At 40.9% G+C, this 26,467-nt stretch overlaps 2 protein-coding genes across 3 annotated transcripts; both read right to left on the reverse strand.

Annotated features, from left to right (window-relative positions):
• Window positions 1-157: 157 nt before the first annotated feature.
• Window positions 158-5,908, reverse strand: LOC117425062 (oxidative stress-induced growth inhibitor 1-like). Its single transcript, XM_034041723.3, has 6 exons — window positions 5,695-5,908; window positions 3,634-3,738; window positions 3,319-3,455; window positions 2,555-2,746; window positions 2,108-2,199; window positions 158-1,892 (listed from the first exon to the last, which is right to left on the reverse strand). The coding sequence occupies exons 2-6, from the start codon at window positions 3,698-3,700 to the stop codon at window positions 929-931; spliced, it is 1,452 nt and encodes a 483-aa protein (XP_033897614.2). The 5' UTR covers window positions 3,701-3,738; window positions 5,695-5,908; the 3' UTR covers window positions 158-928.
• A 1,755-nt stretch (window positions 5,909-7,663) lies between these two features.
• On the reverse strand, window positions 7,664-26,266 carry LOC117425854 (membrane-bound transcription factor site-1 protease). Of its 2 annotated transcripts, none has more exons than XM_058993850.1 (23): window positions 26,020-26,266; window positions 22,879-23,367; window positions 20,388-20,645; window positions 19,207-19,410; window positions 18,162-18,272; window positions 17,917-18,026; window positions 17,640-17,756; window positions 17,051-17,118; window positions 16,659-16,761; window positions 16,107-16,258; window positions 15,239-15,400; window positions 14,611-14,755; window positions 14,111-14,299; window positions 13,729-13,901; window positions 13,335-13,450; window positions 13,016-13,172; window positions 11,501-11,625; window positions 11,231-11,308; window positions 10,893-11,033; window positions 10,415-10,546; window positions 9,920-10,046; window positions 9,703-9,833; window positions 7,664-8,463 (listed from the first exon to the last, which is right to left on the reverse strand). In XM_058993850.1, the coding sequence occupies exons 2-23, from the start codon at window positions 23,048-23,050 to the stop codon at window positions 8,267-8,269; spliced, it is 3,168 nt and encodes a 1,055-aa protein (XP_058849833.1). In that variant the 5' UTR covers window positions 23,051-23,367; window positions 26,020-26,266; the 3' UTR covers window positions 7,664-8,266. The 2 variants fall into 2 exon arrangements, with proteins under 2 accessions (XP_058849833.1, XP_033899032.2); XM_034043141.3 differs by having other exon boundaries at window positions 19,207-19,413.
• Between the last annotated feature and the right edge of the window lie 201 nt (window positions 26,267-26,467).

A 26,467-nucleotide genomic window follows, 5' to 3' on the forward strand; every position in this document is an offset into this window, starting at 1 on the left:
GTTGTTAGAGCAATCTGCATTTTACAGCATGGCTATTATAATCACACTGTTTAGCAGTCATGTGATTAAAAATGAACTTGCATCCAGACAAAGAAGATGCCTTAATGTCTTTGAACTACTACAGCATTAAAATATGAACAAATTAGAAAAAACACTATTCTTTTCCAAAAGGTATTTTATTTAACACTGGCTTGGAAATAACTATGTAGTAAATGACATCACAAGCACATTAATAGATTTAAATAGAAACTAAGGAGTTTAGTTACCATGGTAGCAAAAGCACTGTTTGTTTTCAAACACACTTTCTCTCTCTCTACTGACATTATAGACCAACTTACTTACGCACACCCTGTCGTGGGTTATTTCTTACATATACACTGTATGTATGTATGTATATATATATATATATATAAAACCCTTTCACAGAAGGATTTCAATGTCCCCACAAGGCCTCAACACATTAGATCCAATCAATATAAAAAACTGTACATCTGCACAGAGAACACTTAAACATATTTTTAAAACACGCGGACAGCACACGTTTATGCAAACATAACTCTTCCATAGTGATATAGGGAATTTGGGTGATTTTAGTTATGGCATGGATTAATACAACAATGAGTTTTATCATATTTTAGATAAATGTTTTTAAAAAGGCACTCAAATTATGCTTTCTACTGTTGAAAATAATACATCATGTTTGAATGTTTCCCACTGAGGTACCCAGCTCAGAAAAAGTGCAACTGCCACAAAATACTACATTTAATATTTTACATAAAATAACAGGAATCAAGTTAAGCAATCAGTTGAAGAACAACACACATGCACTCAACTGTGAGTATTCCTGAGAATCATATCTGGAGAAGGAGCAGTAGAAGTGCTGAAGGGGTGCTTACAGCATACTGTTTTTTGTTGCATGATCCAATTGTCAATCCATTAAATCAACGTTCCTTTTTTTAAGCAAGGAGGCTGTCACAGCCAGTGCCCCGCCTTGCAGAAACCTTACAAAGCTGTCCCCTGCCAGGGGCCCCAAAGCATACAGCCCTGGCTCCTGAACGGACTCGTAGGTAAAGGGGTCTGTGTCTATGGGGTTGCGTCGAGAGTTAACTGGCTGCTCTGGATCCAGAGCCAGGTGCTTCCCATGGCTGGGCAAGAAGGACAGGTTGGGGTTTGAGCCGATGAGGATGAAAGCCATGGAGATGTTGAAGACGGTTCTTTTCCCACTCGCGTCCTCAAGGACACACTTCTTGTCTGCGGAGAAGCGTACAACACGGTGCTTTGGGAGGCTTGAGTAGCCTTTATAGGGTCCGCTGGAGGTAAGGGATTGCTCAGTCATCATCTGGTGGACCTTGTGGTACTCTGGGTACATCATCTTGGGCAGCTGGTTGAAGACCAGGCCGGAGTCCGATACTGCTCTGCGGAAGGTGTGGATGACCGGGACGTTGCTGTGGCGGGCTGTGAGGACAGCGTCTGCCGCCGTGAGTCCTGCCCCGACTATCAGGACTGGGTCAGAGTCCGGACTGAGCCTCTGCTTCTGCAAAGCCGTCTCCAGGTCAGAGATCTTGTGGAAAACGTAGGGGAGGTCCTCCCCATCTTCCCCCAGCCAAGCTGGGCTGTCGTAAGTCCCTGTTGCCAAGACCACGTTCTCTGCATGAATGCAGAAGGGGCTCTGGAGTCCTGCAGCGGTCTGCTGGAACCCCTGGATCTCGTAGAGCTTGCGGTTTGCAGTCAGGGGTTCCACACGGTCTTCCTCTGCTGAACTAGCGAGGAGAGGCTTCACAGAGGTCACCACGGTCCCGCTGGCAAAGCGCTGCTGCAGTCCCAGGACCTTCACGTAGTGCTCATAGTACTGAGCTATATCTCGAGTCGTGGCTCTGTCATTCCTCAAGTTCCTGTAAAAAAATAAATAAATAAAAGGACATTTTGTTTTGGTCAAGTGCTTTTTCTTTCCCTGCTCAATGATTTAAGTTTTTTTTTTATATATGTATTTATTTATCTCCCCCACCCCCCAAAAAAACATATATTCTTCTTGGTATTGTCTAAAATTATATTACAAAAAAAAGTGCAGAGGGAGATCCTGACACTCATATTGTATTAAGCTGCTTACCTTCTTCTTCTCCTCATCCAGTCCCTGAAGTGAAGGCCAGGCAGCTCCATCCAGTCTCCGAGGCTAAGTGTGAACATGGAGCCCTCAATAGACTGCAGGAAGGGTTGGGTTAATGTGTTTTTTGGATATCACTCATTGCATCTTCCAAACAGTGAGCATAAGTACAGTCCAATGCAATACAATACTCTTCTCTCATGGAGAAGTACTCTATCTAGTTGCTCTGATTCCTGGTTGCATGTAATCACATGACTCACAGGAGACAAAGTGATTACCTACAAAGACTGCTCAGAGCTGGAGTTCTTGGGAACCTTCAAATGCTGTGTCTCCTATAAAGCTGGGCTCTGTCTTAAATTCTCGTTTTTTTTTGTCCAGTCCTTCAATTTGATTGGCCCGTTCAAATTAAAGATTAATTAACACAACGAAGAACCACGAAAGCAGTGCACTCACATGCCAAGCCCCTCCCGGGGGACCCTTGCCCAGGACCAGGTGTGGAACGAGGTGCTTGGGCTCCAGTCTCCAGGTAAGCACCGACTCCGCCCTCCCACCCAGGTCACCATCCGGGCGAACCACGGCATCGAAGAGCACAGCCAGGGGGTTGTGGGAGCGCCCTTCCAGCCCCTCAGACAGGAACTCCAGGTCCTGAACAGAGTGGTGAGAGCAAGGAAACCAAGGGGTTAGACAATCATGATCAAAGTGGGGGTGAGGGGTTTCAGCTGGTTTCACAGACCCTGATTAGCACAAATCTTGGACCACCTAATGTTACCTTAGGTAAGGTAGTCCGAGGCCAGTGCTCATCGTGATCTTCAGGTTTATCAATTAGATGTTAAGAGATTAAATCCAGTGGACGCACGTATGCCAACTATTTCTATATTGTTATATTACTGAGATCAGTCCTCTAGCTAAACACATTGGGAATGTTAGATGATCAGAAGACTGAAATGTCTACAACTTCTCTTATTACTATCATGTACAGGCATGTGTACTTTAATAATACAAGCTTCCAACTTTAACCTAATAGTAATAAAAAGAAAACAGTCAGCCAGGAGAGCTGAGCTTCACTGCATCGACAGCAGCCAGGATCCAGGAGACCTGTGTCTGGTTTCACGTGGGGTTCTTAACTGTGAGGCTCTTTTTTAAATACTGAAGTTAACTCTTATTTTATCATGTCACCCCACCCGGCTGGCTGCTTCTACATTGCCGTTTGCTTGTACCTGTTCCACTACGGAGCTCCCAGCGATGTCCTGCAGCTTCCTCTGGAGTATGGGGTTTGGATGGACTGCCCCCTTCCTCACATAGGGTCTATGGCCAGACAAGAAGTAGGAGAGGCAGATTGCAGAGGGCCCATTCCCTATCAGAAAGATCCCAAACACACACAATTACAGCAGTGACAGCACCCCAGCGGGGCTCAGCGCTGGATCACACAGCTGCTGGCTCTTTACTTCCCATTCTAGTTTACTGTAGCAGGCCCCATATGTTTTTAACTGACAAGGTGTAGGTTTGTTTGGGGCGTTATATTGAATTCTTACCTATTATGACCACTGGAAGAGGCTGCCGCCCGCTTGTTTCAGGAAACTGCTCCAGCCCCGGAGACATTGCTGCTTGTGCAAGTGGAAGGTCTATCCTGTCGCAATCTACAATGAATGAAACATTTAAAAAGAAAGCATATATAAGTGATACACAAGAGCAACAGCTTCCCCAGTGATGATCCATTGCAGCAATATGATATCCTATCCGAGCAGGACCACAGGGTCCATTTTAATGATCCAAACAGTGGCGTATCCAGACACCATCGTCATTGTTAATCTCCCTGGTGTTTTTCACCAGGGGTAAGATTCAGTATAAACCCATGTTAGTAACACTACTGAAGCCAATACAAATACAAAGGCAGAGCGGGTGTATACATTCTGGGAAGGTGGTGTTTGGCTCATTAAAATAGACCAAAGTGTCCCATAATGCTACTGTGTGGTCTGCCAAAGGCATCTGCTCTAGAAAGAGTGCAAAGAAGAGCGACCAGAATTATTCTGGGTTTAAAAGGCATGTCATATGCAGACAGGCTAAAAGAATTGAATCTGTTCAGTCTTGAACAAAGAAGACTACTTGACGATCTGATTCAAGCTTTCAAAATTCTAAAAGCTATTGACAATGTCAACCCAGGGGACTTTTTCAACCTGAAAAAAGAAACAAGGACCAGGGGTCAAAAATGGAGATTAGATAAAGGGGCATTCAGAACAGAAAATGGGAGGCACTTTTTTACACAGAGAATTGTGAGGGTCTGGAACCAACTCCCCAGTAATGTTGTTGAAGCTGACACCCTGGGATCCTTCAAGAAGCTGCTTGATGAGATTCTGGGATCAATAAGCTACTAACAACCAAACAAGCAAGATGGGCCTAATGGCCTCCTCTCGTTTGTAAACTTTCTTATGTTCTTATGTTCTTATCTCCAGGGTGACGCTAGTAACATTATCCAAAGGGTACGGTCTTCATAGCACTCTGTACACAGCACAGTACAGGGCTAAAGGCATGAAAGGATTACATACTGCTAAAATCAAACATTGATGACTTGACCCGTTTTTCTGTTTAACTCCAGATAGGGACCCATTTTACTGGATTAATGGTTAAGCTGTTTTATAACTTTATCCAATAAAGTAAACATCCTGACACATGATCCCTGCACTGCAAAGTGTCAAGATGCACACACTCAGTCATATCTGAGAAGGTCACACTGCACCAGTGACACTGGGACAGAGATCTAGGCCATTAAAGACACAGGTCTGTTGAGCGCGATTCAGATGGATCCTTTCCCCACCTTCATTCATGGCTTCTTTGACAGTGTTGTGGAAACAGCGTGTAGAAAAGTTCTACACCAGCTTTTCCAGGCAACACCACGTGATTGTGATAAATGAAACAATCATATCTCAGCCTAAAACCCTTTGATCAAGTAGTGCATTTACTGTGCATGGGCACACACAATCTCACAGTTCTCTGAAAAATATATTGTTTTCCAAAAAGTAGTCCCTATTTCAGAAGTCACATTTTTCAGAGAAAAAAATCTGAATACTGTCAACTGTTCTTACACAAAACTAAAGTTCCCAGTAAAAAACGGCACTTTCCACCTCATGTCTGCCTCACGTTGAGTGGAGCAATATGATTTTAAACAGATCACGATTGACACTTTTCAGGTCTTAACCAGAACAGGCTTGTTTCCTGGTTATAACAGCAGGGTCATGACTCTCTGTGGTTGTTCATTGTGAGCTACAAGGCAGATCAAGACATGGAAAGCCACAGATAGCATTGAAAAAAGAAACCCACTCCATTCCAACACAATGTAAACAATATCCTCAAATGTTCCAATTATCTTCATCTTACACATCCATAATGCAATTAGAGTTTACAACCACCAGGTGTCACCATGTGCTATGTAGCCCCCCCCGGAGGGAACCACTTGCAGTGTAAACACTAGCTCTTTTTATGAGAACTGACATTTCCTGCTGTACATTGTATATATTGTTACCATTTATTTAAAATAATAAAAATGCTTAATGTAGTTTTTAAATAATAACAACAATAACAATAATGACAGTGCCTACCTTCTATCAAATTGATCTATTGTACACCAGTGGCTCTTTATGGAGAAATGTCCTTGTGTGAGATTGCCAGTGCTGAAGAAGCAGTGTTTAAATACATGACCTGCAGGGAGGAGTTACAAGGCTGGGAGGTGGAGCTGGAAACATTCTGCCTTACTGGCATGAATCAGCAGCACCTATAGCATTTCAATGGGTTTAAATTTACTGCGTTACTCAGCATCCCAACAGTTAACTCAAAGCTGGGAAACATGCCAACAAGAGCAAAGTGTCTCCAGGAGCTTCTCTTAAATAAGAGTACGATGCATGATTCCCTTGTGTAATAGTTAACTAAATAAACTAGATACGAGTACAATGTAACTACAAAACTACAGACCACTAAACTAAACACATAAATATGTTATGTATCTTTGCCCATTTTTAAGTTTCAGTATCAAACTACCTGTCTATAAGTTATCATTGGGCAGTCTCTCTGTAAATTCACTTAGTGCAGAATGACAGGCTTACTCTTCTTTTACACAAAGTCCTAGAGTGCCTTTATCAGGGCTTTATTCCTACAGTCCATAAACATGACCATTAGCCCAGTGCGGATTGGGAAACAATAAGATTGAGAAGAGATAATTCTTTAACTACCTGGCCTTTATTACAGCTGTTCAGCAGAACTAAATCTAGCCTTGCTATTTAGTGTGATAAACAAACACTTGAGATATAAGATGGGCAGCAGTGTGGAGTAGTGGTTAGGGCTCTGGACTCTTGACCGGAGGGTTGTGGGTTCAATCCCCAGTGGGGGACACTGCTGTTGTACCCTTGAGCAAGGTACTTTACCTAGATTGCTCCAGTAAAAACCCAACTGTATAAATGGGTAATTGTATGTAAAATAATGTGATATCTGTATAATGTGAAATAATGTATAATGTGATATCTTGTAGCAATTGTAAGTCGCCCTGGATAAGGGTGTCTGCTAAGAAATAAATAATAATAATATAAACAGTGCTCTTTTAATTTTGCTATTCAGTAATTCACAAATGACTTCACTTTACTGTGCAAGGACTCCACCAATTCACACTATTTAACTCACACAGATCTTACTAGGCATTAAGAGTTCAGTAATATGTTGCTAAATTACATATATATTTTTGGGGGATATAGTTTGTTGAAACAAAAAATGTAAGGGTATGATGCAGTATTCATGGCCACCACTGTCCCTGAGCTACGCCTTCTATTCCAGGTCTTCAGTATCAAGGGATTAAAACACAAACAAGCACATGCAACATATAATATAGCAAAATAAAATATTTAAGTGGCATTTGTAATAGTAATTTTCCAGGCCTTGTGCTATATTACTTGAGTTAGACAGGTATTATTAAATCCGAATCCAAACTAACTGAACAGGGACGATTACAGCCAAGAAAGGAAAGTCAGGAATTTACTGCATGATCATCTTACGGATGTATTTTTAGATCCACTAGTGTGTGTTGCAAGGACATGTTAATGGTTAAACTCTGGTGTATTTCATCTTTTCCACCGAATCAATTTATGGCCATACAACAGATGTGGAGAGAAACAGCTTTAATATAAATGCATCAATGTTATTGTACCAGCTTTGTGCTGGACCTTTTTTCATAAATAATTTATTCTATAAGAATACAATACAGGATGTATTTCATTTTTTTGTTTAATATATATTGGAATGTATATGTTTAGTGAGAAATATTTCTAGTGTACATTTTTTGATTTTTAGAATATGTAACCAGCCTAATTTTGCTTTGAAATTCTCATTGGATCTCATTACAGTCTCCTATCCTTTTTGCCCGTACATTTGTAAAATTTAAAAGAGGTTTACAGATAGATATGCATTGTTGTTCGTACAATTGATCTAAAAACAGAGGATATGTGTGTTGCTACCTATGATAATCTACACTTGTAGTGCCTTGAATGTTATTAAATAAAGTCAGAAATGAAAAGCCAAGACACATTTTTCAGCTTCATAAAATCGATAACATATATTTGAAAACCTGCTCCACCAACAATGGTGAAATGAATGACCAATATTTACAAAATGTCATGGTAGATGCCATTTTATAATAAAAAAAAAAATTAAAAAAAAAACACACAGGAGGAGGGCTCCTAGTAACCATTATTTTACAAAAACACAATAACAGTATATTATTTAAAGATCTCACTAAAAATTGAGTTTATTTGTTCTTCAGATCCCCAACCCATCCAGAACGTTTTGGACGGAATGGCATTCAATTAAGAGCGATGTAAAACAATAAATATTAAACACATTGAACACACAGGAAATGTGTCCTCATTTTGGTCAGTACGAATTGAGCTCCACTTTACGTGTCAGTAGGAGATCTAGCTGTAGAGAATGGAAAGACATCCATGCAGAATCCACCTTAGCTGCCAGTCATACCTCCCCTGTATGGATGTGGGTGCCAGATTACAACATAATACAACTTGAACAGATGGGTGGGATACTGATCAACAATGCAGCCAACTAGTGACTTTGGTGGTATCCTGTGCACAGCAGACAGCCCAGTCCTGTGCCATTGTCTTTGGCTGGCAAACCTACTCAGACAGACGGCGTTTTGGGTGGGTGTGGCTGCTGTAGGCACTGTGGACGCTTGACCCGTGGTTTCCTTCTCTTTGGCTTGCTCTTGGATTTGGTGATCTGCACTACAAAGAACGCCAGCACCACCATAGCCCCCAGAAATGCAAACACTGGGATGGTCTGCCCCACATCCTGGTTATAGCGACCAGGCATTATACCTGGAAAGAGAAAGAGAGTGAGTGAGTGACACACACGCCAATAGGCCTTTACCTATAAAATATGGCATTGGATATTATGAAAAAGAGAAAGTAGAATTTGGATATTTCTGTTTGGATTAAAAGGGGCTCCCCGGGGGCGCCAGTGTGTACTCGGCTCACCGCGCACCAGCAACCCCTGCAAGTTGCCCAGAGCTGCATGGTCCTCCGACGCTGTAGCTCTGAGGTGGCTGCATGGCGGGCCTGCAGAGTGAAAAGAAGCAGACGGCTGACAGCACACGTTTCGGAGGACGCTTTCATTAATCCTTTGAGTAGTGAGTTATAAAATGCACTGCTGGTCCTACAGGAGCGAGATTTTTTTTTTTTTTCAGTCTTCTGCATGCGCTTGATTATTACGAGTACAGCGTACAAACAAGCTGAAAGCTATATGTTTGTATGTATGTAATGAATACTGATGAAATACAGACAAATCATTTTTACCGTAATTTTTTTTTTTTTTTTTTTGTCATAGGGAAAGGTTTTGACTAAAAAATAACATTTAGGCAATAAACAGGTTGGAACAACCACAACACGTCCTAACAAAAAAAAAAAAAAAGGGGTAAGCGAGAGAGAGACATGAATTTTTAGTGCCTGTATTTGTAACGTTTTGTGTCATAATCAAAGTGTGATTCTCTGTTGGAAAAACAAAAAGCTCCTAAATAATTTAATTTGCATGAAATATAATATTTGGAGAACAATATCACTCAAAACCATTCTGAATGGTTTTATAAATTTACCAGAATGTTGGTTGTTCTACATAAGAGGATCACAATATTGTTCAGTACCATGCTGAATTGCTCAATTGTGCATTACTGTAAACTCATTACAGATTATTTTGTTAATAGAAAATGTGTCTGCAGAAATAAATATATTCTTCGACAACTTATTTTGTTAATTGACAATTTATATGCAGGAATAAATACATTCTTCAATGATATACCTGCATTTAATACGCTTCAGTAAATCATAAGGTTAACTGGTCAATGTCTGAAATGTCTTCATAATTTCTGACATTTACCACCTTATTTGGTAAATGTTGACATTTACCAGTAAAACTTAAGACTGACCAGATTCTGACTTACTATAACACATACATTTGCATTTATTTATGCTTTAGGTACCGAGCACATTTGTTATGGTCTCATGGTATGGTGTTTAAAAAGAAGCTTTGACCAAGTCGCGCACACACTGGCCAGCACTTACCCCCAGGAATATCCCAGGCACCACTCTCCCCAGGAGACAGCGGCCTCACTTGGGGCCGGTTCTGTCTGAAGTTTGGTAGAGCCACCTTGTCCAGGTCTATCGACAGCAGTTTCTGGTGCTTCCAGAGGTTGCTGTAGTTGAGAGAATAATATTTCAGGTTCAGAGAAGAGATCCAATGAAGAAAGACCAAGCTGGTGTGCCTGGAGGGAATACTGACCTAGGGGCAGTCTCGTTGAGAGGCTGTGGTTTGGCCCACGACAGGTGCGGACAGGCAGGAAGTGGGCGTGGCTTCGGGTCTCCCAGGTGAGCTTCCAGTACCTTCGAATAGCGATACAAGTGGTTTCCTGTGTTGGAATTAGAAGGGAATTAGTCTAAATTTTCCAGACATAGGAAAATCCATTCTATGCTTTCAGAAACACATTATACCAATTACTATTAAATTCTTTATAAAAAAAAAACAAAAAAACTACACACTAACAAAAACTGTTTAAATGATCACAAATCAATGATAAAGTGTAACATACAACCAAACCCAAGACACTTATTTTTCAAAACAAAAGTGAGGGTCACTTAAATGGCAGAGCTTAAACACTATCAATGGAAGTCACAGAATCAGTAAACTACCAAACTTGTCACATCACTTTTAACCCAACTCTAAATGACATCCTCTGACACAATCCCAGGTGTCCAGATTGCAGAGCTACAGCCTTACCTTCCAGTCTCTCCGGCAGTGGATGCTCACTGACTGTGGGGGGACGCTGTCTGTTCTCAGAGTGACTCAGACTGGGGGGCATCACGCTGTGCGAGGTGTACTGAAGCAGGGAATCCAGGAGCCAGAAACAATCTGAACAGGGAGAGAGCCATACAGCTTCAGTAAATCAGCATTATCAACAGTCTGAACAGGGAGAGAGCCATACAGCTTCAGTAAATCAGCATTACCACGATCAGTACTGTAGCTTTATCTCAATCTTAAATAGCATTGTTGCCTGCAAGTATGTTAAAGCCCCATCACCCCCACCCTTCATACTTCAAGAGTGCAAGTTCATCACTCCACTGAGAGGGCAACAGCTGTAGTGCCAGGCTTCCCCCGACACGATCAGTACTGTCCTTGTCCTCTTTATTGTCAACACCACTGTATTGCTGGTTTACTGCTGAGGAAACACATCTTTAAGCTGCTCAGAGCCCCACACCTTTCTGTCTGTGACTGTCGTCTATACAGTTGGAGTCTCCATACAGGGCTATACGACCCCCTCCTTCCGAGGGTGTTTGGTAGAGACCCAGTATAGGAACATTATCCACCACTGTCGTCTCCTGTTTCAACACTCCCAGTCCTGCAGAAAGAAGACAGGGAAAAAAAGAAGTGACACATTGAAAAGAAACAATAAAGATGACAATGATTTCCAGGGAGGAAAGACTGCAGTGTGTTGGAATGCACAATAAACTAATTAACAAAAGGCCTAGTTGATGCAGGATAAGCATGAACCACACTTTCAGATGTGGATGTTTAGGATGTGCAAAAATCAAATACCTTGGTCCTTCAGGGTTTGGGCTATGACAATTCCATCTTGAGGAAATTTGGCAATGCTGCATCCAGAGGCATAGTACACTGAAAGAAATTACATATTTTAAAAGAATGACTTAAGTATTTAAATGTTCAGAATAAAACATGTACAATTGCAATGGAAGAAGCACAAAAACACATTCCATTAGCATGGCTTGAAGTAAATCAGCCTTTAGAAATGTCAATCTCTTCACTGTTGGTAAATGCATTAAAAGGAAAGATCAATGGAGCACTTACTGTCATGGTTTGCCATTGAGAAGTCTCCTTCATACAGACCATCACTGAATGCCATTCCCCAGACAGAGATCAGATCATTCAGAGCTGGGATATTAGCCCCACCTGTGTCCGGCATCCACCACTGCCTGCAACAAAACAAAGAGCGCAACTCAGCAGATTCCATGGCAATTAACCAGCTGCAAAAGCAGAGTGTGTGGGAAACAAACTGCAGACTGAAACTGCTGAAAATCCTGTGTGAGGCCGGGGGAGAGAAACACCGCTAGAGGGCTCCCTATGTGAATAAATATAAATTCCATTTTATATTTCAAGTAGTGCTGGGACGAACACAGGATTTTCATGTTTGGATATTCGCTCATAATTTAAATAAAAGCCATTATACTGCTCTGAACGCAGGCAGAGACAGCACAGCAGCAGGGTCAGGGGGTGTCCATGGAACCTGTGTGTGCACCTTTATTTTACAGCAAGACGTTCCAATATGTAACATGTTAAAATAGAAAAATATCCCAGGAGTAAAGAATACGTTGTGTAAGCCTTACTTTACCCCAGTGAATTAACTACAGAACAAAGGATGCCAAATAGCAGCTCAACTTACATGTTGTTTGGTTTATTCCCGTAATAAATAGTACATAAAGTTGACAACGTATTTTATTTATTTTTTTCATTCCTTGCTATTGCCGTTTCTTCACAGTAAACAGTGGCTATCGACATGTTATCATAAAGCAATAACATGAGGTTTACTTGTGCCTTTTTGTAGCTGAACAAGCAAACAAAAACTGAAAATTCAACTTTAAAACACTTCAAATAAAACAAAACGTGGAAATGGCATTGTAAAGTGAAGGTGGGAAGAAAAAAACTCAATTTGGTTCTAGTTTATTACATTCCACATAACAGAAATTCGCAACAAAATATATGTAATATATACAGTCTATATAAAAATCACCACACAACATTGTCAGGAAGTTGGGTACTGTTTAACGAGGCACTTCAGAAGACATGCTTGCCTTTGTCTCATGAGATTCTGGCTCGCTCTAAAGCAGCACAACGCATTTTTGTCCCAGACAGCTTTCCATACCGATCACTACGCGTCTGCGCATATAATCTGGTTGGTTTATTTTTTGCTGTCTAAAAACTTTTAAATAGAGGCTCAAGAGCTGCTGTGTTGATTCTGTGTTTTTTTATATATATTAATCCCACACGTCACACGGAGCTCTTTTTCATTTGCCAGTTTTTGAAACTGTCGTGCAAATTCTGGTGAGACGGTAAATAAGTGCAAGGTATTTTTGTCATTGGTAGCGAATACGAACATCTGATTTTTGTATCCGAATACATGTCAAAAAATATTCTTTCGAATATTCGGATATTTGTCCCAGCACTAATTTCAACTACAGACCAAAATTGGAATACAGAAAAGATTCACTTAAACTCCGCTCAAAACACTAAAACTACTTAAGAGTTATCCACAGGTTTTATTTCAGTAAAGAAACAAAGTCAATGGTTTCAGGCAACAGGTCCTACCTTGTGTTTTCATCGTAGAACTTAACCTTCCTCATGACAGAGGTGTTGTACCAGTCACTGAACACGATCAGAGACAGCCCGTTGTCAATGTCTCTCCGCAGTTTAATGATCTCCTCTGGGAAATACTCCTCCTCACTGTCCACCATCAGCAGGGTCCCTGTCCACAAACAAGCGCATGGCATTCAAAAGCAGGTTTCTATGGCACCTGTCAACATTGTGCCAGACCGGCCAGTGTTGCACACGTTTTTTTAGCTATGCAAGTATTTTACTGGGAAGCTATTCCATGAAATGCTGCCGAGCAAGTTGCCCAATTCCTCACCATACTGGCTGGCATCAAAACATGTGATTGGTGCTCCTAGGACTTCCACAAAGTACCCCATACTCCTCAGGTGCTGGTACATATCCCTGAAGTTTGTGTGAATATGATCTCCGTTCCTTTAAGAGCAGAAAGAACAAAAGGATCTGCAACATCTCCTAATCAATAGCAAAGACACACTGATGCTCATCTTCAAAGCATTTGATTACACATGTTAGTCAACAAAAGAGAAGCTTCTTGGGTGTGTGTGTGGATCAAAATCCATTACAGGGTTTAAAAAAAAAAAAAAACACAACACCACCACAACTAAAAAGCACAGAATTAAGTCATTTATACACATACAGCAAACCTGCATCTTAAATGGAGAGGACAGAGTATAACTGTTTTTAAGCCTTACCAGTCCAGGGGGTCATTCTTCATCCGCAGGTTGTCCCGGGGAAAGTATCCCGGCGGGTAGCGCAGGTTGTGGTACTGATCCCACAGAACCCTCTTACTGCGCGGAGGGGTCGGAATGATCTTCACTTTAACAGGGAGCTTCACTGTGGAGGTCTGCTCCGCACCCGTTTCAGACTGAAGGAGGAAGACGAAGCGCATTGTGTTAAGGCATTAGAGCAGTGTTGGTGTTTCATGATCATTTTTGTATTAATGTTGCATTTTAACCATTATGGAAAATATTTATTGTAAAAAGTTTGATCATGCATCTGCAGTTTATAATTTGCAGACACACTAAACCCTACCTGGTGATGCACTGTAATTGAAAGCCACGACGCAACACTTACATCATTCTCCGCTGGCGATGCTACAACCACCATCACGTGCCCCTGAGCGATTCCCTCCCACAATGCAGCCTTCTTTGCAACGGTGATGGAGACAGCAAGGTAACCGGACCATGGCCAGAGCACGTGTGAATAAGACACAGCCACCTCAATGCTGTCGCCGTTCTGGGGCAAATAGGGCTGCCAGATGGGCTGCAAGAAAGACAAAAGTCATCATCATCAGAATGGCTTGCAATAGAAAAAACATTTACTGCACACAGGAAATTGTTGGTGGTGTGATTAGTGTATGCATGTCAAGAGGGACTGTATTAAATGATTAATAATGGAGGTGGTCGAGGCCTGAAATGAGCATCACACCACTCATTAACCTGTTTCAGGCTTCATTTTAGGAACAAGACTCTAAACCTACAGCTGTGCACGTACAGAAGGCTGCAGCTAGATACACCTTTATAATCAAGAGTGCATGTGACAACACAAAAGCTAACAATAGCTTTTTCATTTACCTTGTCAACGATCCTGCCAGTAACGCCCATCCCGTTGAGAATGGTAACATTCACAATTGTTGGCATTCCTCCATAGTAGATGGGCTGGGAGCAATACGGCCACATATATGGGCACTCAGTCAAATCAATGTAGCTTGGACTCAGGCTAAAACAAACAAATGAGTTCCAGCCAGTTCAGGAAGAAAATGGTGATAAACATACTTGGCTGACAATGGCAGGCAAAATCCACTTTTCACTATAGAAGTTGGTAGCTGAATAATATGGCCTTATGCAGAAGCTTAGGGAAATAATGTAAAAAAACAAACAAAAATATTGCTTTTAAAGCTTGAGGATAATAGTTTTCATCTTGAAATTACCAACTAAGTCTAAATTGTATACCTCACCTTGTGCAAATGTAAATTTTACCAAGTTCTGTAAAGAAAGACAACCATTAACATGGTGCTCTTAAAATGAACATTTCTTTAACTTGCTGTTGGACGAAGACAATCTTTTGTCACATTAACCTTGTATATGACTTATCCAAGATCATATTAAAACCTGTAATGGCTCAAACTAATGCAATCCGAGTCCCCAATTGTTAGAGGAATACAGCAGGACTTCCAGGAGGAAGCACTGCAGTAGGACTGACCTGGCCTGGGGCCGGTAGCTGTTAAGTATCTGGTAAGCCTTGAGGAGATCCAGCTTGCCATGCCCCTGCTCAAACATGTTGACACCTGGGAGCCTACGTGCCGAGGCAATGAGAGCCTGCTTCATGCTGGCAGGGTTGACCAGCTCCCGATTCTGCACAGTGCTGCCAGGGGAAACACAAAGGTTACACTTCTAAATCTTAGAAGGTGTGGTAGCCGGACAGCCCCCTGTGAACACTGATGTCGCAGTAATGACTTGGCCAGGTAATGAAAAATGAGCTGAAAACCGTCACAGGCAACAGAAACATCTAGCAAACTGAACTTAAGCCAATCCTTTCATCAGCGAGTAAAGACATTTTCCTCCAGATTTGATAGCGCATGCATGCTCAAAGAAACTTAAGACATATTGCATTATGTCCTGTTATCTCGCTGCCCCACCCATCTTTTATTTACAAGTCAATTACTTTCAAACAGTGGGTATACCAGCAAGCAGTTACATTGTAAAACAGCAGACAGGAGTCTGTGCTTTTGCCTTTAAATTGATTTACTGCATTTTTTTTTTTTTCTTAAGTTCAGAATTTCACAAGACAAGAGACTCTGGAGATATCCATGCTGGACCACATACAAGCTGTACAAAGTGTTGTTTTTTTGGCAATACCGGTATAAAATTCACTCGTTTTGGAGAGCACAACATTCTCTTCATCAAGTGAAAAGTGGAAGAAAAAGAAAGTTCCTCCCACGGGTGGGAAGAAACTTAAAGAATGAATCAATATGAATATCAAAAATATAGGCGCCTTTAATACACCAGTGAGGTTCCATTCTTATTTTGTTCACAATTCCACCCCTCAGAGGTACAACGTATCCCCTCACCTTGCCAACAGAGTGACTGCACCAGCAACCACTGGTGAAGCGACGCTGGTTCCAGACAGAGACCGACACCCCCCCTTAATGCCAGACCCTCGGACCCCAGACCCATAGGTGACAATGTCCGGCTTCACCCTGCCATAACCACCGGGCAGCTCCTGTGAAGCAGAAAACGAAGCAACTGTTACCCAGGACCTCATACCTAAATTGTGTGTGTCTGTGTATCTGCTCCAGAATCCATAATATTCTGCAATATAAAAAACACAAGCTGTTGCTATCAATTGTAACCCACGATGCCCTGGGTCCCATTCATTTTTGCAATTTAAATTCCTGTACGTTTTCTTAAGATAAAAATGAAGTGAAATGCCAGGAATTAAGGTGCGTGTATACAGTCCAACTGTTCTAGCTGAGCATTATAACCAGAAATCTTATCAGCTAATACCTGTTAATCATTGTCGCAGCCTCCTGCTGTTGCAAACAGTTTTGCAAACATTTGCAGATATGTTCTGAGAGTTTAGAAATGTAATGCATTGCTATTAATAATTCTAAAACGCTTACCCAAGTTGTCATTCCTCTAGAGGAAAACCGAGCAATATTATCTTCAAAATCAATCCCACCCACTCCGATAACATCCATCTGGTCTGCTGGGTTATTTAGGGTGCTGCACAAATAAATCACAAAACTAGCTTAAAAGCTGTTTAGAAGACTTCTAGTGGAAACATTTTGAAATACTGTAAGAATAAATCAAGTCTAAACACCGATTTAAAAAAATACATAAATAAAATAAAACCTTGCAACACCAGTTTTGAGGTGTGCTTAAAATAATTATCAAAAGCACAATAAATCAGGTTCAAAGTTTCCTCCTAAAGAGCACCACAAAACGATATCTGATCAATAAAAGGTATTGTTAAAAAACAGATTTCTGTTTCAGTTCTTGTCCATTTACTCACCCATAAAGAGGACCATCGTTTCCAATGGCAGAGACCATAATCACCTTGTTGGCAGTCAGTTCCCAAACCTACATAAAACAAATCTATTAAAAGCTTTACTCGCATTTACTTGTTTAGTATTGCCAGTGTCCTAGTAAATCAGGAGAACAGGAATGGGTCTCCATGACCACAACTAAATCCAATTAAACATTTCTAAGAATCAGAATACTATTACATGTGTATATATTTGTATATTTTTATTTATATTTATATATATTTTTTTATTTATATATTACACACACACACAAATAGTGTATACATACATACATACATACATACATACATACATACACACATAGGATGAACTGGCAATAAAAAGCATGCAACAGATTTAAATCTCAGGCTTTCTGTATTCATTTTTAAATGTTGTATTCATTTTTAAATCCATTCTTGCTATTTTCAGTAGGACTGCAGATGAAACCTTTTATTAGCACTATCAATCGGTTTGGGACCCAACACTAATGACTTCAATTTTACAGATAACAGCAGTTTATGATACGCATGACGTTCCCAGCCTACTGTAACAGGATGCAGCTGCTATAAGCCTCACCTTATCAACAAAAGGATGATCCATGAAGTCTGGTCCTCCTATGCTGAGGTTTAAGACATCTATTTTCTTCAGGATGGCATAGTTAAAGGCATCCAGGAACCAGGATGTGTAGGAGACCTGAGAACAGCAGAACAGCAGTAATTCTACAACTGAGGGGTTTTGTGTAATATCATAACATTTTTCATTATATAACATGTGAAGGAGAGACATTTTTAAAATGAAGCTATTCTATGGGGGGGGGGGGGTAAGAATGGCAGTTTCCTGGTGGAATGGGTACCTGGTTGTTGGTGAATACTCTGAAAATGTGCAGCTCAGAATCAGGAGCAAAACCCTGGCACTCTCTCATGCTGGCTATCACGCCTGCCACAAACGTGCCGTGACCCAGCCCTGAGAACAAACGCAGATAAAGGAAGACTTCCTGTTAACAGAATGTGCTGATCTTCAAATAAAGATAACAAGATATGCAAAACTTTGACAGCAATAAAAAACAAACAAAAAGGAAGAATTTAGCAACCAGCGTACCATCATCCAGGGTCTTTTCATTGGTCCAGTTGGTTCTTTCTTTTACATTCTTGAAATGTGGATGCTTCTCACCGAGCCCTGTATCGAACACTGCTACTTTAACACCAGCCCCTAAAAACAAAATGCATGTGAATAGACTTTGCTGGTGCTCTCATGTAAAAATAATGATACATTTCCACAAAGTGCTTACCGAAATATCCATTCTTCTAGAGGAACACTGAGCAATATTAAAAACTAAATCTCACAGTATTTCACCAAGTAGCAGTATCTAAATAATGCAACATATATCAATTTTATGCAATTCCTGGCTAAATATGCATTTAATTTAATACTCAGGCATCGCGTTCAACATTATTTCCAGTCTCCAATTATCATATATCAGCAGCTGTACAGTACCCTGAGGATGACTACTTTCAGAAATACGTATTATATTAAAATTGTCTCTGATATTTAACAGCACAACTTAAAAGGAACTAATCTTACAAGATTAAGGTGGGAGGGGTGCCTCTTCCCATATCATTTGCAGCTGCTCAGAATTACAGCAGTTATAACAATGGAAAGCAACCGCTAACCCTTTTAGTTTTACACAGATGAAGTCAAACAAATTACTAGGCCGGACACATGTTCCTGGATTGCCTAACTGCACATTTGCATCCATTCCTTACACTCAAGAGTCTGGAGCCTACAGGGGCTCCCAAGTGGAGCATCCAGTAAAAGCACTCACGTAGAGTGCAGGATGCGCCCTATAGTCTGGATGTCGCGAGTTCGAGTCCAGGCTATTCCTTTGCCGACCGAGGACAGGAGCTCCCAGGGGGCGGCTCTCAATTGGCCAAGCGCCACCCGGGGGTAGGGAGGGTTAGGTCGGCCAGGGTGTCCTCGGCTCACCGCGCACCAGCGACCCCTGTAGTCTGGCCGGGCGCCTGCGGGCTTGCCTCTAAGCTGTGTCTACAGAGTTCCCAGAGTCCGCTGAAAAGTCTACTTTGTCTCAGCTAGTAAAATGAGAGTGTCAATCACAGGGCTGGCCCTATCCTTCATCACTTCCTACCTGTGTACCCCATCTGCCAGAGCACGTCAGCCTGCAGGGTCTGTGCCACCTGCCGGGGGATGGCTCTGAGCAAGCGTCTGCTTGAGTGTCTGCCAGTGGCGTGCCAGAACCCGGAGCCCAGAGACAGACTGGTTCTCCTCAGCGGACGGGAAGACTGCCACTTCTGGGTCCATCGGGTGTCGTTACAAGGCACCACCTCATCAGCTGCTGAAAGTTCCCAAAAAATTAAATAAAAATTGGTTTAGTTTCCAGAGAAAAAGCAAAGCTACACCAAACTGAAAGATAGGAAGAACAGCTCGACTGATGTTTATATTATGGTAGAAATAAGGTCAATCTTATTTAGAAACTGATTGTAGGAAGCACTTTCATTCTATTATAGTTTCTAAAACACCAGGCACCATTATATATGGCAATGAACAAGGAATTTATACTGCTGGTGGCGTCAATTATATCCTTGCCCTAGGGCTAAACCTACAATATTCTTAATCAAAAGTATCTACATATATAACAACTTCAGTTCCCGTTAACTGCTGAGGACTCAATTCACATTGTATATTTTAGACTGTGATTTCCTTACATAACATAAGAGACATTCTTAAAATAGCCACACTAATTTAAAGAACGGATTACGCGTATGCATCTGCAGCTGGAGTCATTAACACTGTATTTACCGCGGCCTCACTTAAAAAGCTAGAATTCATGCAATTCAGATGGTGGCTCAGAAGGCAAACTGTTGGGTGTGTTCTCTTGTAAAGTCGGTATTTTGAAAACACAAATCAAACTCAGTTCTTTTTCCCAATAATTACATATGACAGACAATAAATTAAATGGTACACATCGCACAACCTCCCATGCAGCGCTTAGTGAAGAAATATAATGATGCAAGCTTTCTTTGTAGTCATAAATGTGTTCTAAAGACCTGTTGATCCATAACATTGGCCTGTATGTTAATGCTATCATATTGAACTATAGTTAAGTAGTTAAGTGTAGAAAATTAGATCAAGATAAAACAAGTAGGTTCCTGCTATACAGAATGGTGAAAGGATACTTGGATCTTTGTCAATGGTTCAAAGTTTCTTTGATACTACTGATTATGTAAAAATCCTAACAAAACGGTGGACATTTCCAATAGCATTTCTTTGTGCAGTAACAGAGGCACTGAATGGGGGTGCTTTACTCACAGTTTGTGAATTTGAGGGTGCGGAAGACCTTTCTCTGTGGTGTGACTCGTTTAATGTGCGGATGGTCCTGCAGTGTCAGGAGCCCGTCTCTGTGCGCCTCTTTGATCTGCACTACCTCGAAGTCGCTGGGGTAATCGCTGGCGGGATTGTCTCGGGGAATAATCTTCCAGTCCGCCACGTCAGAGTTCTTCAGTGCACTCGAAATGAACTTACTCCTGGCTTTGGCAGTGAAATATCCTTTGAAAGCAACTATGTACTCTGTGCGAGAGGGAGGGGGAAAAAAAAGAAAAGTTATTTATGCAAGCCCTTTTTAAAGACCAGAAAGTGTTCAACAATGTTAGGATGGCAATCCAATACAAGAATGTTCCGTGCTGAATTCTGACTCATTAAGTTAAACCTTGGCAGACAGACAGCTGTTGTGGCACCAACTTCTTAATGAATAATGAACAATTAAACATAAAACATGCTGGGGTCAAACCTATTCTAAAAACTAGAATATCACCTTCTATGCATCACACTGGCACCAAAAACACATGACTGGAAGTTGCTGATGTTATTTATTTAGTTATTTGCCTGGCATGTACTATATGCCCCAGCTAAATATTGGTAAGCATTTCTTAACATGATGGGCCATTTGCTATGACTGAAACAGCAGCATTTTCTGCACTGCCATCACAGCTGCCAAGTTGGCTCTCACTCGTAGCTGAGACACAATCATCCCTTCACAATGAAATACCACTCAGGATTAAGAATGCATTTCCTGTAAAATAAATAAGCATTGTATTTCACGAAATGGCCTGGGTCTCTATTGAGACACTGCTGCTTTGAGAATAAGGCATTTCCAGATTCTGGGATGTCAGCCAATAAATACCAAGTCCTGTAGAAAATTGAATCCAATCCATTATTATAAGTTCGGCTGGAGCTGCAGCCCACCGACTCAAATCATGAACTAACTAAAGCATAAACCAGCGTAATAGGACTCGCTAGTGTGGTGTCGGCGTGTGTACTAACTATCTCTCATCGATCTCTGAGGGATATCCACTCTCTGAAGATCTTATCTGATGCAGTATTCCAGACACAAACAAAGTTTGTTGAGGGACTTCCATTACGTACTTTGTAACAACTATTCAAAATCATGGTAAACATGTCCACACGTGCAGATTGATATATGAAACTTCTACCTTTGCAGTTAGTTATCAATTATTTTGGTAGATTCATAACTTAATTGTGTGAATCACCATTAACCAAAAAAGACCAATATTATTTACTTATTTTTATTTCAGCTGAATCTGCTTTATTTTTTTCACTATCAGTACCGCTGGTTGCCAAGCAACTAAATTGAATGATCCACACCTCTTTGCAGAGTGTGTTTGCACAGTGTTTCAGTGCTGTACAAACGTTCTATGTCATTATCCGTTAGTGCTTCAGCTTTATTTGGATTGCCTTTACCTTGTTTTAATTTCCCATTCCTCTCCAGTTTCTCTGTGATATAAATGTATAAGCTTTACATCATTTTTTTTTTTTTTCGTATTCTCATTTTGTTGATCATTAATGAACATTTCTGTACTGTGGGTGTTGTCGAGTGACTGAAAACGAGACATTTTGTGTTTGAATTGAAAGTGATGGTCTTGAGGAGTCGAATGGGTCAAAGTTCAAGTATATTTTCCTCTAGAGGAATTATCACTTTTTTGACGTCACTATTGTGGTATTATGCCTTTTTTACAAATGGCTCAGGATGCAAACATAGCCTTCATCTATTATTATTATTATTATTATTATTATAATAAGTCAACAGCACAGCACAGAAAGAGTCAACGGAGGAGACTGGTTGCATTCCCTTGCAGCCAAAGCCCTTTCCTCAGCTCAACTTCCTGTTTTTGATGTTGCAGGTCAACTTCCAGCCATCATGAGCTCACTCTTTGCAGTCACATGATGAGATTCAATTATTACAAGGGTCTGTATTCATGCTAGGGTAGCAGGGGGTTCAAACTTTATATACTTCCTGCCCCAAGGGAAGAAATACCTGGGGGATTGACTGCTGCTCTAACTTCACAAACCTAATGCCAAAGTTTACATTGCCTCAGCTTTTACCAGCGAGAGGGGTGTTTAGACAGCTGCTTCGGAGGAGAACGAATCGGACAGCTAGGGTTCAGCAGAGGACCACTTCAAATGTCACAGCCTCTACTCCAAAACGTTAAATCCTTGTTTAAACCATTTAAAACAGATACTTTTTTTTTTTTTTTTTTTTAAACATGCAAACAGCCATCCCCCAGCCATTTCCATCAACTTACAGCTCTCGGTCTAATATAATACCACACATCGCATTCTGTAATCAGATAGTGTACAATAGTTACATTTTTAAAAAAGCAGTGCATTGCCATGATCACAGCATTCAATATAACATTATTTTAGATATTTATAGACCTCAATAAACCTGCATTAAAACATATTACTGGTGTACAGACAGCATTAAATCACTTGAGCACCTTACCGTGTTCCACCATAGCGGTGGAGAACTCCACTTTCAGGGTGAGGTGGGTGCAGTTCGGGCAGAGGAGACCCTGGTGGTTGGTGATGGTGGCATGGCCCAGCTCCAACCCCACAGGCTTCCTGCTGCACAGCAGAAACAACAGCATCCACAGCCAGGCACTCCCCAGCCTCATGGTCAATGTAGCACTGTCACAGCGCCCACAAATCAAATTCTTCTTTTCTAAAAAAAAACACTATAAAATCTGTATATGTTCACGGTTGAAGCTAAAACAAAGTTTTAAATAAATATGCACGATAGAAAGTTCAGGTTCCATTTCAATGCAGCCTGGTTTAAAAGGCAGTTAGTTCAATTTCTTTCTGCGTTTCTTCTCCATTTTGGAAGGCCCCTTCTCCACGTTCACTCATGCAGCTGTGTGTGCATCTGGGACTCCATTCCCACAGAGAAGAGTTCGAACGGAATCAGAGAAAGCTGGCAACTCAACACCTTAACCTGTCAAAAAAGAAAAGAAAAAATAAAGTGAATTTCTGAAGGCTAATTAATTCCAGAAGCAAGTTAACTATGAACCTATTCACACACACACACACTGCTGTCCTTCTATGCACCAGAATAACAGCATTTTGCTTTGTTGGCCATGGCTTTAGAGGAACCATGGTGCACACAATTCACTTTGCAATGCTGCACGAGTGGGGGGCCTCAAAGCAGACAATTCCAGGAGTAAAGGGGTTAATGCCCACATTTGCGAGGAACAGCAATCAATCCTGAGTTCCACAAGTACTAGCTATGCTAAAACGCCAACACACTGGCCTATCAGGTCTATCTAGTAGCCTAGAGTGCTAATAAAGTGATTCCAATCCTCAAAATCAGAATATGTTATTACAAACCCACATCAGACTAAATAAGACAGACAAGATGCATCACTGTGCTTCTTCTCTGGAAGTGGTACTGCAGACATATTTTATTTTATATTTATTTTTGTACAGGGCCGACCCTTAAAATTGCTGGTTTGCTGTAAGCCAACACAGGTCTCTAAAGTTTTCCCATTGCATTCAAGCACATTGAGTTGGCCTTCTGTTTTTCTGCGTCATGTCTACTTTGCCTAATTCCCTATTTTTAACTGATAAGCACCCAAAATACTCCTCCGTGACTACTGGAAGGATACTCTTGAGTGTCATCTAAAAAGACCCTGACGTAGATGGATGGGAACCATAATCAAATACCTTTCATAACTGTTTCTCAGATTTAAACAGCCAAACATGCCTATCAGATGTGACCACACAGTGACTAAGCTGATGCAGGAATCCTCAATCCTAACTACATAGTTGAGATTTAGTTGTCGAACAAATAAAAGTAATAGGGGTGCTGAATTTAGGGTTTAATGTTATCCATTTAGTCAGGAATTTAAGAAGAAACCTGTTCTGTCTTGGAAACTAAACTGCTTCTAAACCACCCTATAAAAGTGCAACTACTCCTGTAAAATGCTATATAAAAGCAAGTCAATAAAATACAAAACCACAGCTTTCAGGATCACAAAGAAGTTAATCAACGTGACCAACTGTACATCCAACATTTGTACATGGAGAGACATGAAATAGGGACAGGCAGGTTCCTTCATTTATACCCAGGTTTAGGAGCAAACAACTGGTGATAAAGAAGAATGTGCCTCCCCGTTACACCACTACATGCCAACCCAGAGGAAGACCTGTCAGGACATGCCTTCTGCTTGAGACCCTCCCAGAAGCACACTGAAAACCGTGGCCTCATTGCATTCCCAGACCATGCAGTTTTGAAAGGGCGATAACGCACTTACCCTGGTGATCCGAATTGACATAAAAACATCTACAGCTGCCTCTATATTTATTTATGGTTTTTGATTAAATGTAGGCTGTAAATTTCAAATTAAAATAATAATAATAATATCACTGCCTGTTGGATAACAACTCGGTAGTCTGATTCCAAGTGACAGTGTATTGTACATATGCATATGAACTGTAACTAAATCTGATGCCGCACAAGCCCTTTCCAGGTGTTCAGTAGTTTTTACGCAGTTGTGGACCTCGCTAGACCAGTAAGACCACTTCATATCTAGTATTTCCTCACCTGACAGATAGCAGAAAAAAAGTGCAGCTGAAAGTAACAAAAGAAACAAATGTATAAAGAAAAGAGCAGACTTGAAAACAATCAGCTGTAGAGTAGCTATTTCGTCTCACGTCTAAAGGCGCTGGGCAAACAACGATGTGTACTTATAGGCCCGATGCTGGGCTTTAACCCTGCCGCCTGTCAACTCCTGCTTGTGTGCAGAGCTGAATGCATTTTGTGCAGCTCTTCTCTTCAACGTTTATGCAGGCAGCAATAACATCCCATCTGGCGTTTCAGCATTTTACGGCACTATGTTTGCTTTTCTTTCTACACATTTAAAGACAGGCCAACTTATTATTAATGCTTATCTATTTGATACTAGATTTAAAATATATAGTAATTCACTTTTGAGTATATACTCCAGTTGTAGAATGGCCCACCTTGGCAAACTACGAGATGTAAAGTAGCTTTTAATAATATTCAATAAGCTTAAAATACGTGTCCCACATTCTAGAATTTTCCGATTAATCAAAATGACGATATGTTGCTAGGATTATAAACCTCCTGAAAGTTTGTCTCGTAGTTGTTTTCTTTTGATCAAAGCATTGGACAGTGGCAATAATGCACGTTTTTTTACATCAATAATAAAAAAAAGAGATTTCTACCGACAAAATCAAACGCACGAAGGCGAAAACTAGTACAAAAATGTTAACAATTTTAAATGTATTTTGAAAGCTTGCAAATCTGCAACTTTGTGATAATGTAGCGTAGATGCGAGTGTTTGTGTGCGCATCGACGCACGCTTTCTCAACCAAAACAACGATCAACAAACGCGAAATCTATCCGTACAGCTTTAAAGTGTGTACTTTTACGCTCGTGAACGAAGGTAGTGTGTTAAAACAGTGAAAAGCATCGTTAAATGGGTGAATTATATCGACTACTGGCTGGGCAATAAACCATTTAGGCCTTATGTTTACCTAAACTCCCCAATTATTATTATTATTACTGCAGCATCTGCACTATCGTTAGAAATGGCGATACAGAAGAGCTGAATATCGTTCTTACCTCGGCGTTTCAGAACCACGACCATTCTCTTGTAAAAAATAAATGCGATTCGGCTTTTGTCGGGGTTCTTTGTTTTCTTTTATTTAGTAAATAAATTCAAGAACAAAATTCTTCGATTCCCCCAATACTCCCCTTTACCAACCCACATACTGCAGCATTGACTACCCTCAGGAGCGAGTCTTCCCGCCCACAGTGGGATGGGCTTAAAGATAACAGACTTCCCTCGTGAGCAATCACAGACGCCAATGGCGACAAGTTATAGGTCTAACCAATCCAAAAAGGGAATTTTATTACAACACGCCCCTTTATACTTGACTGGCGACTATCTTCACCAATTGAATAAGATTTTAAGTTTGACCGTACTTTTTAATCAATAGATGTAAATTGACTTTAACCAATCGAAAGAGTGATCGGCAGAGATGTTCACCAATCAACGACGAGAGATAAG

The sequence above is a fragment of the Acipenser ruthenus genome, chromosome 20, assembly GCF_902713425.1.
Source record: "Acipenser ruthenus chromosome 20, fAciRut3.2 maternal haplotype, whole genome shotgun sequence".
NCBI classification, from domain to species: domain Eukaryota; kingdom Metazoa; phylum Chordata; class Actinopteri; order Acipenseriformes; family Acipenseridae; genus Acipenser; species Acipenser ruthenus.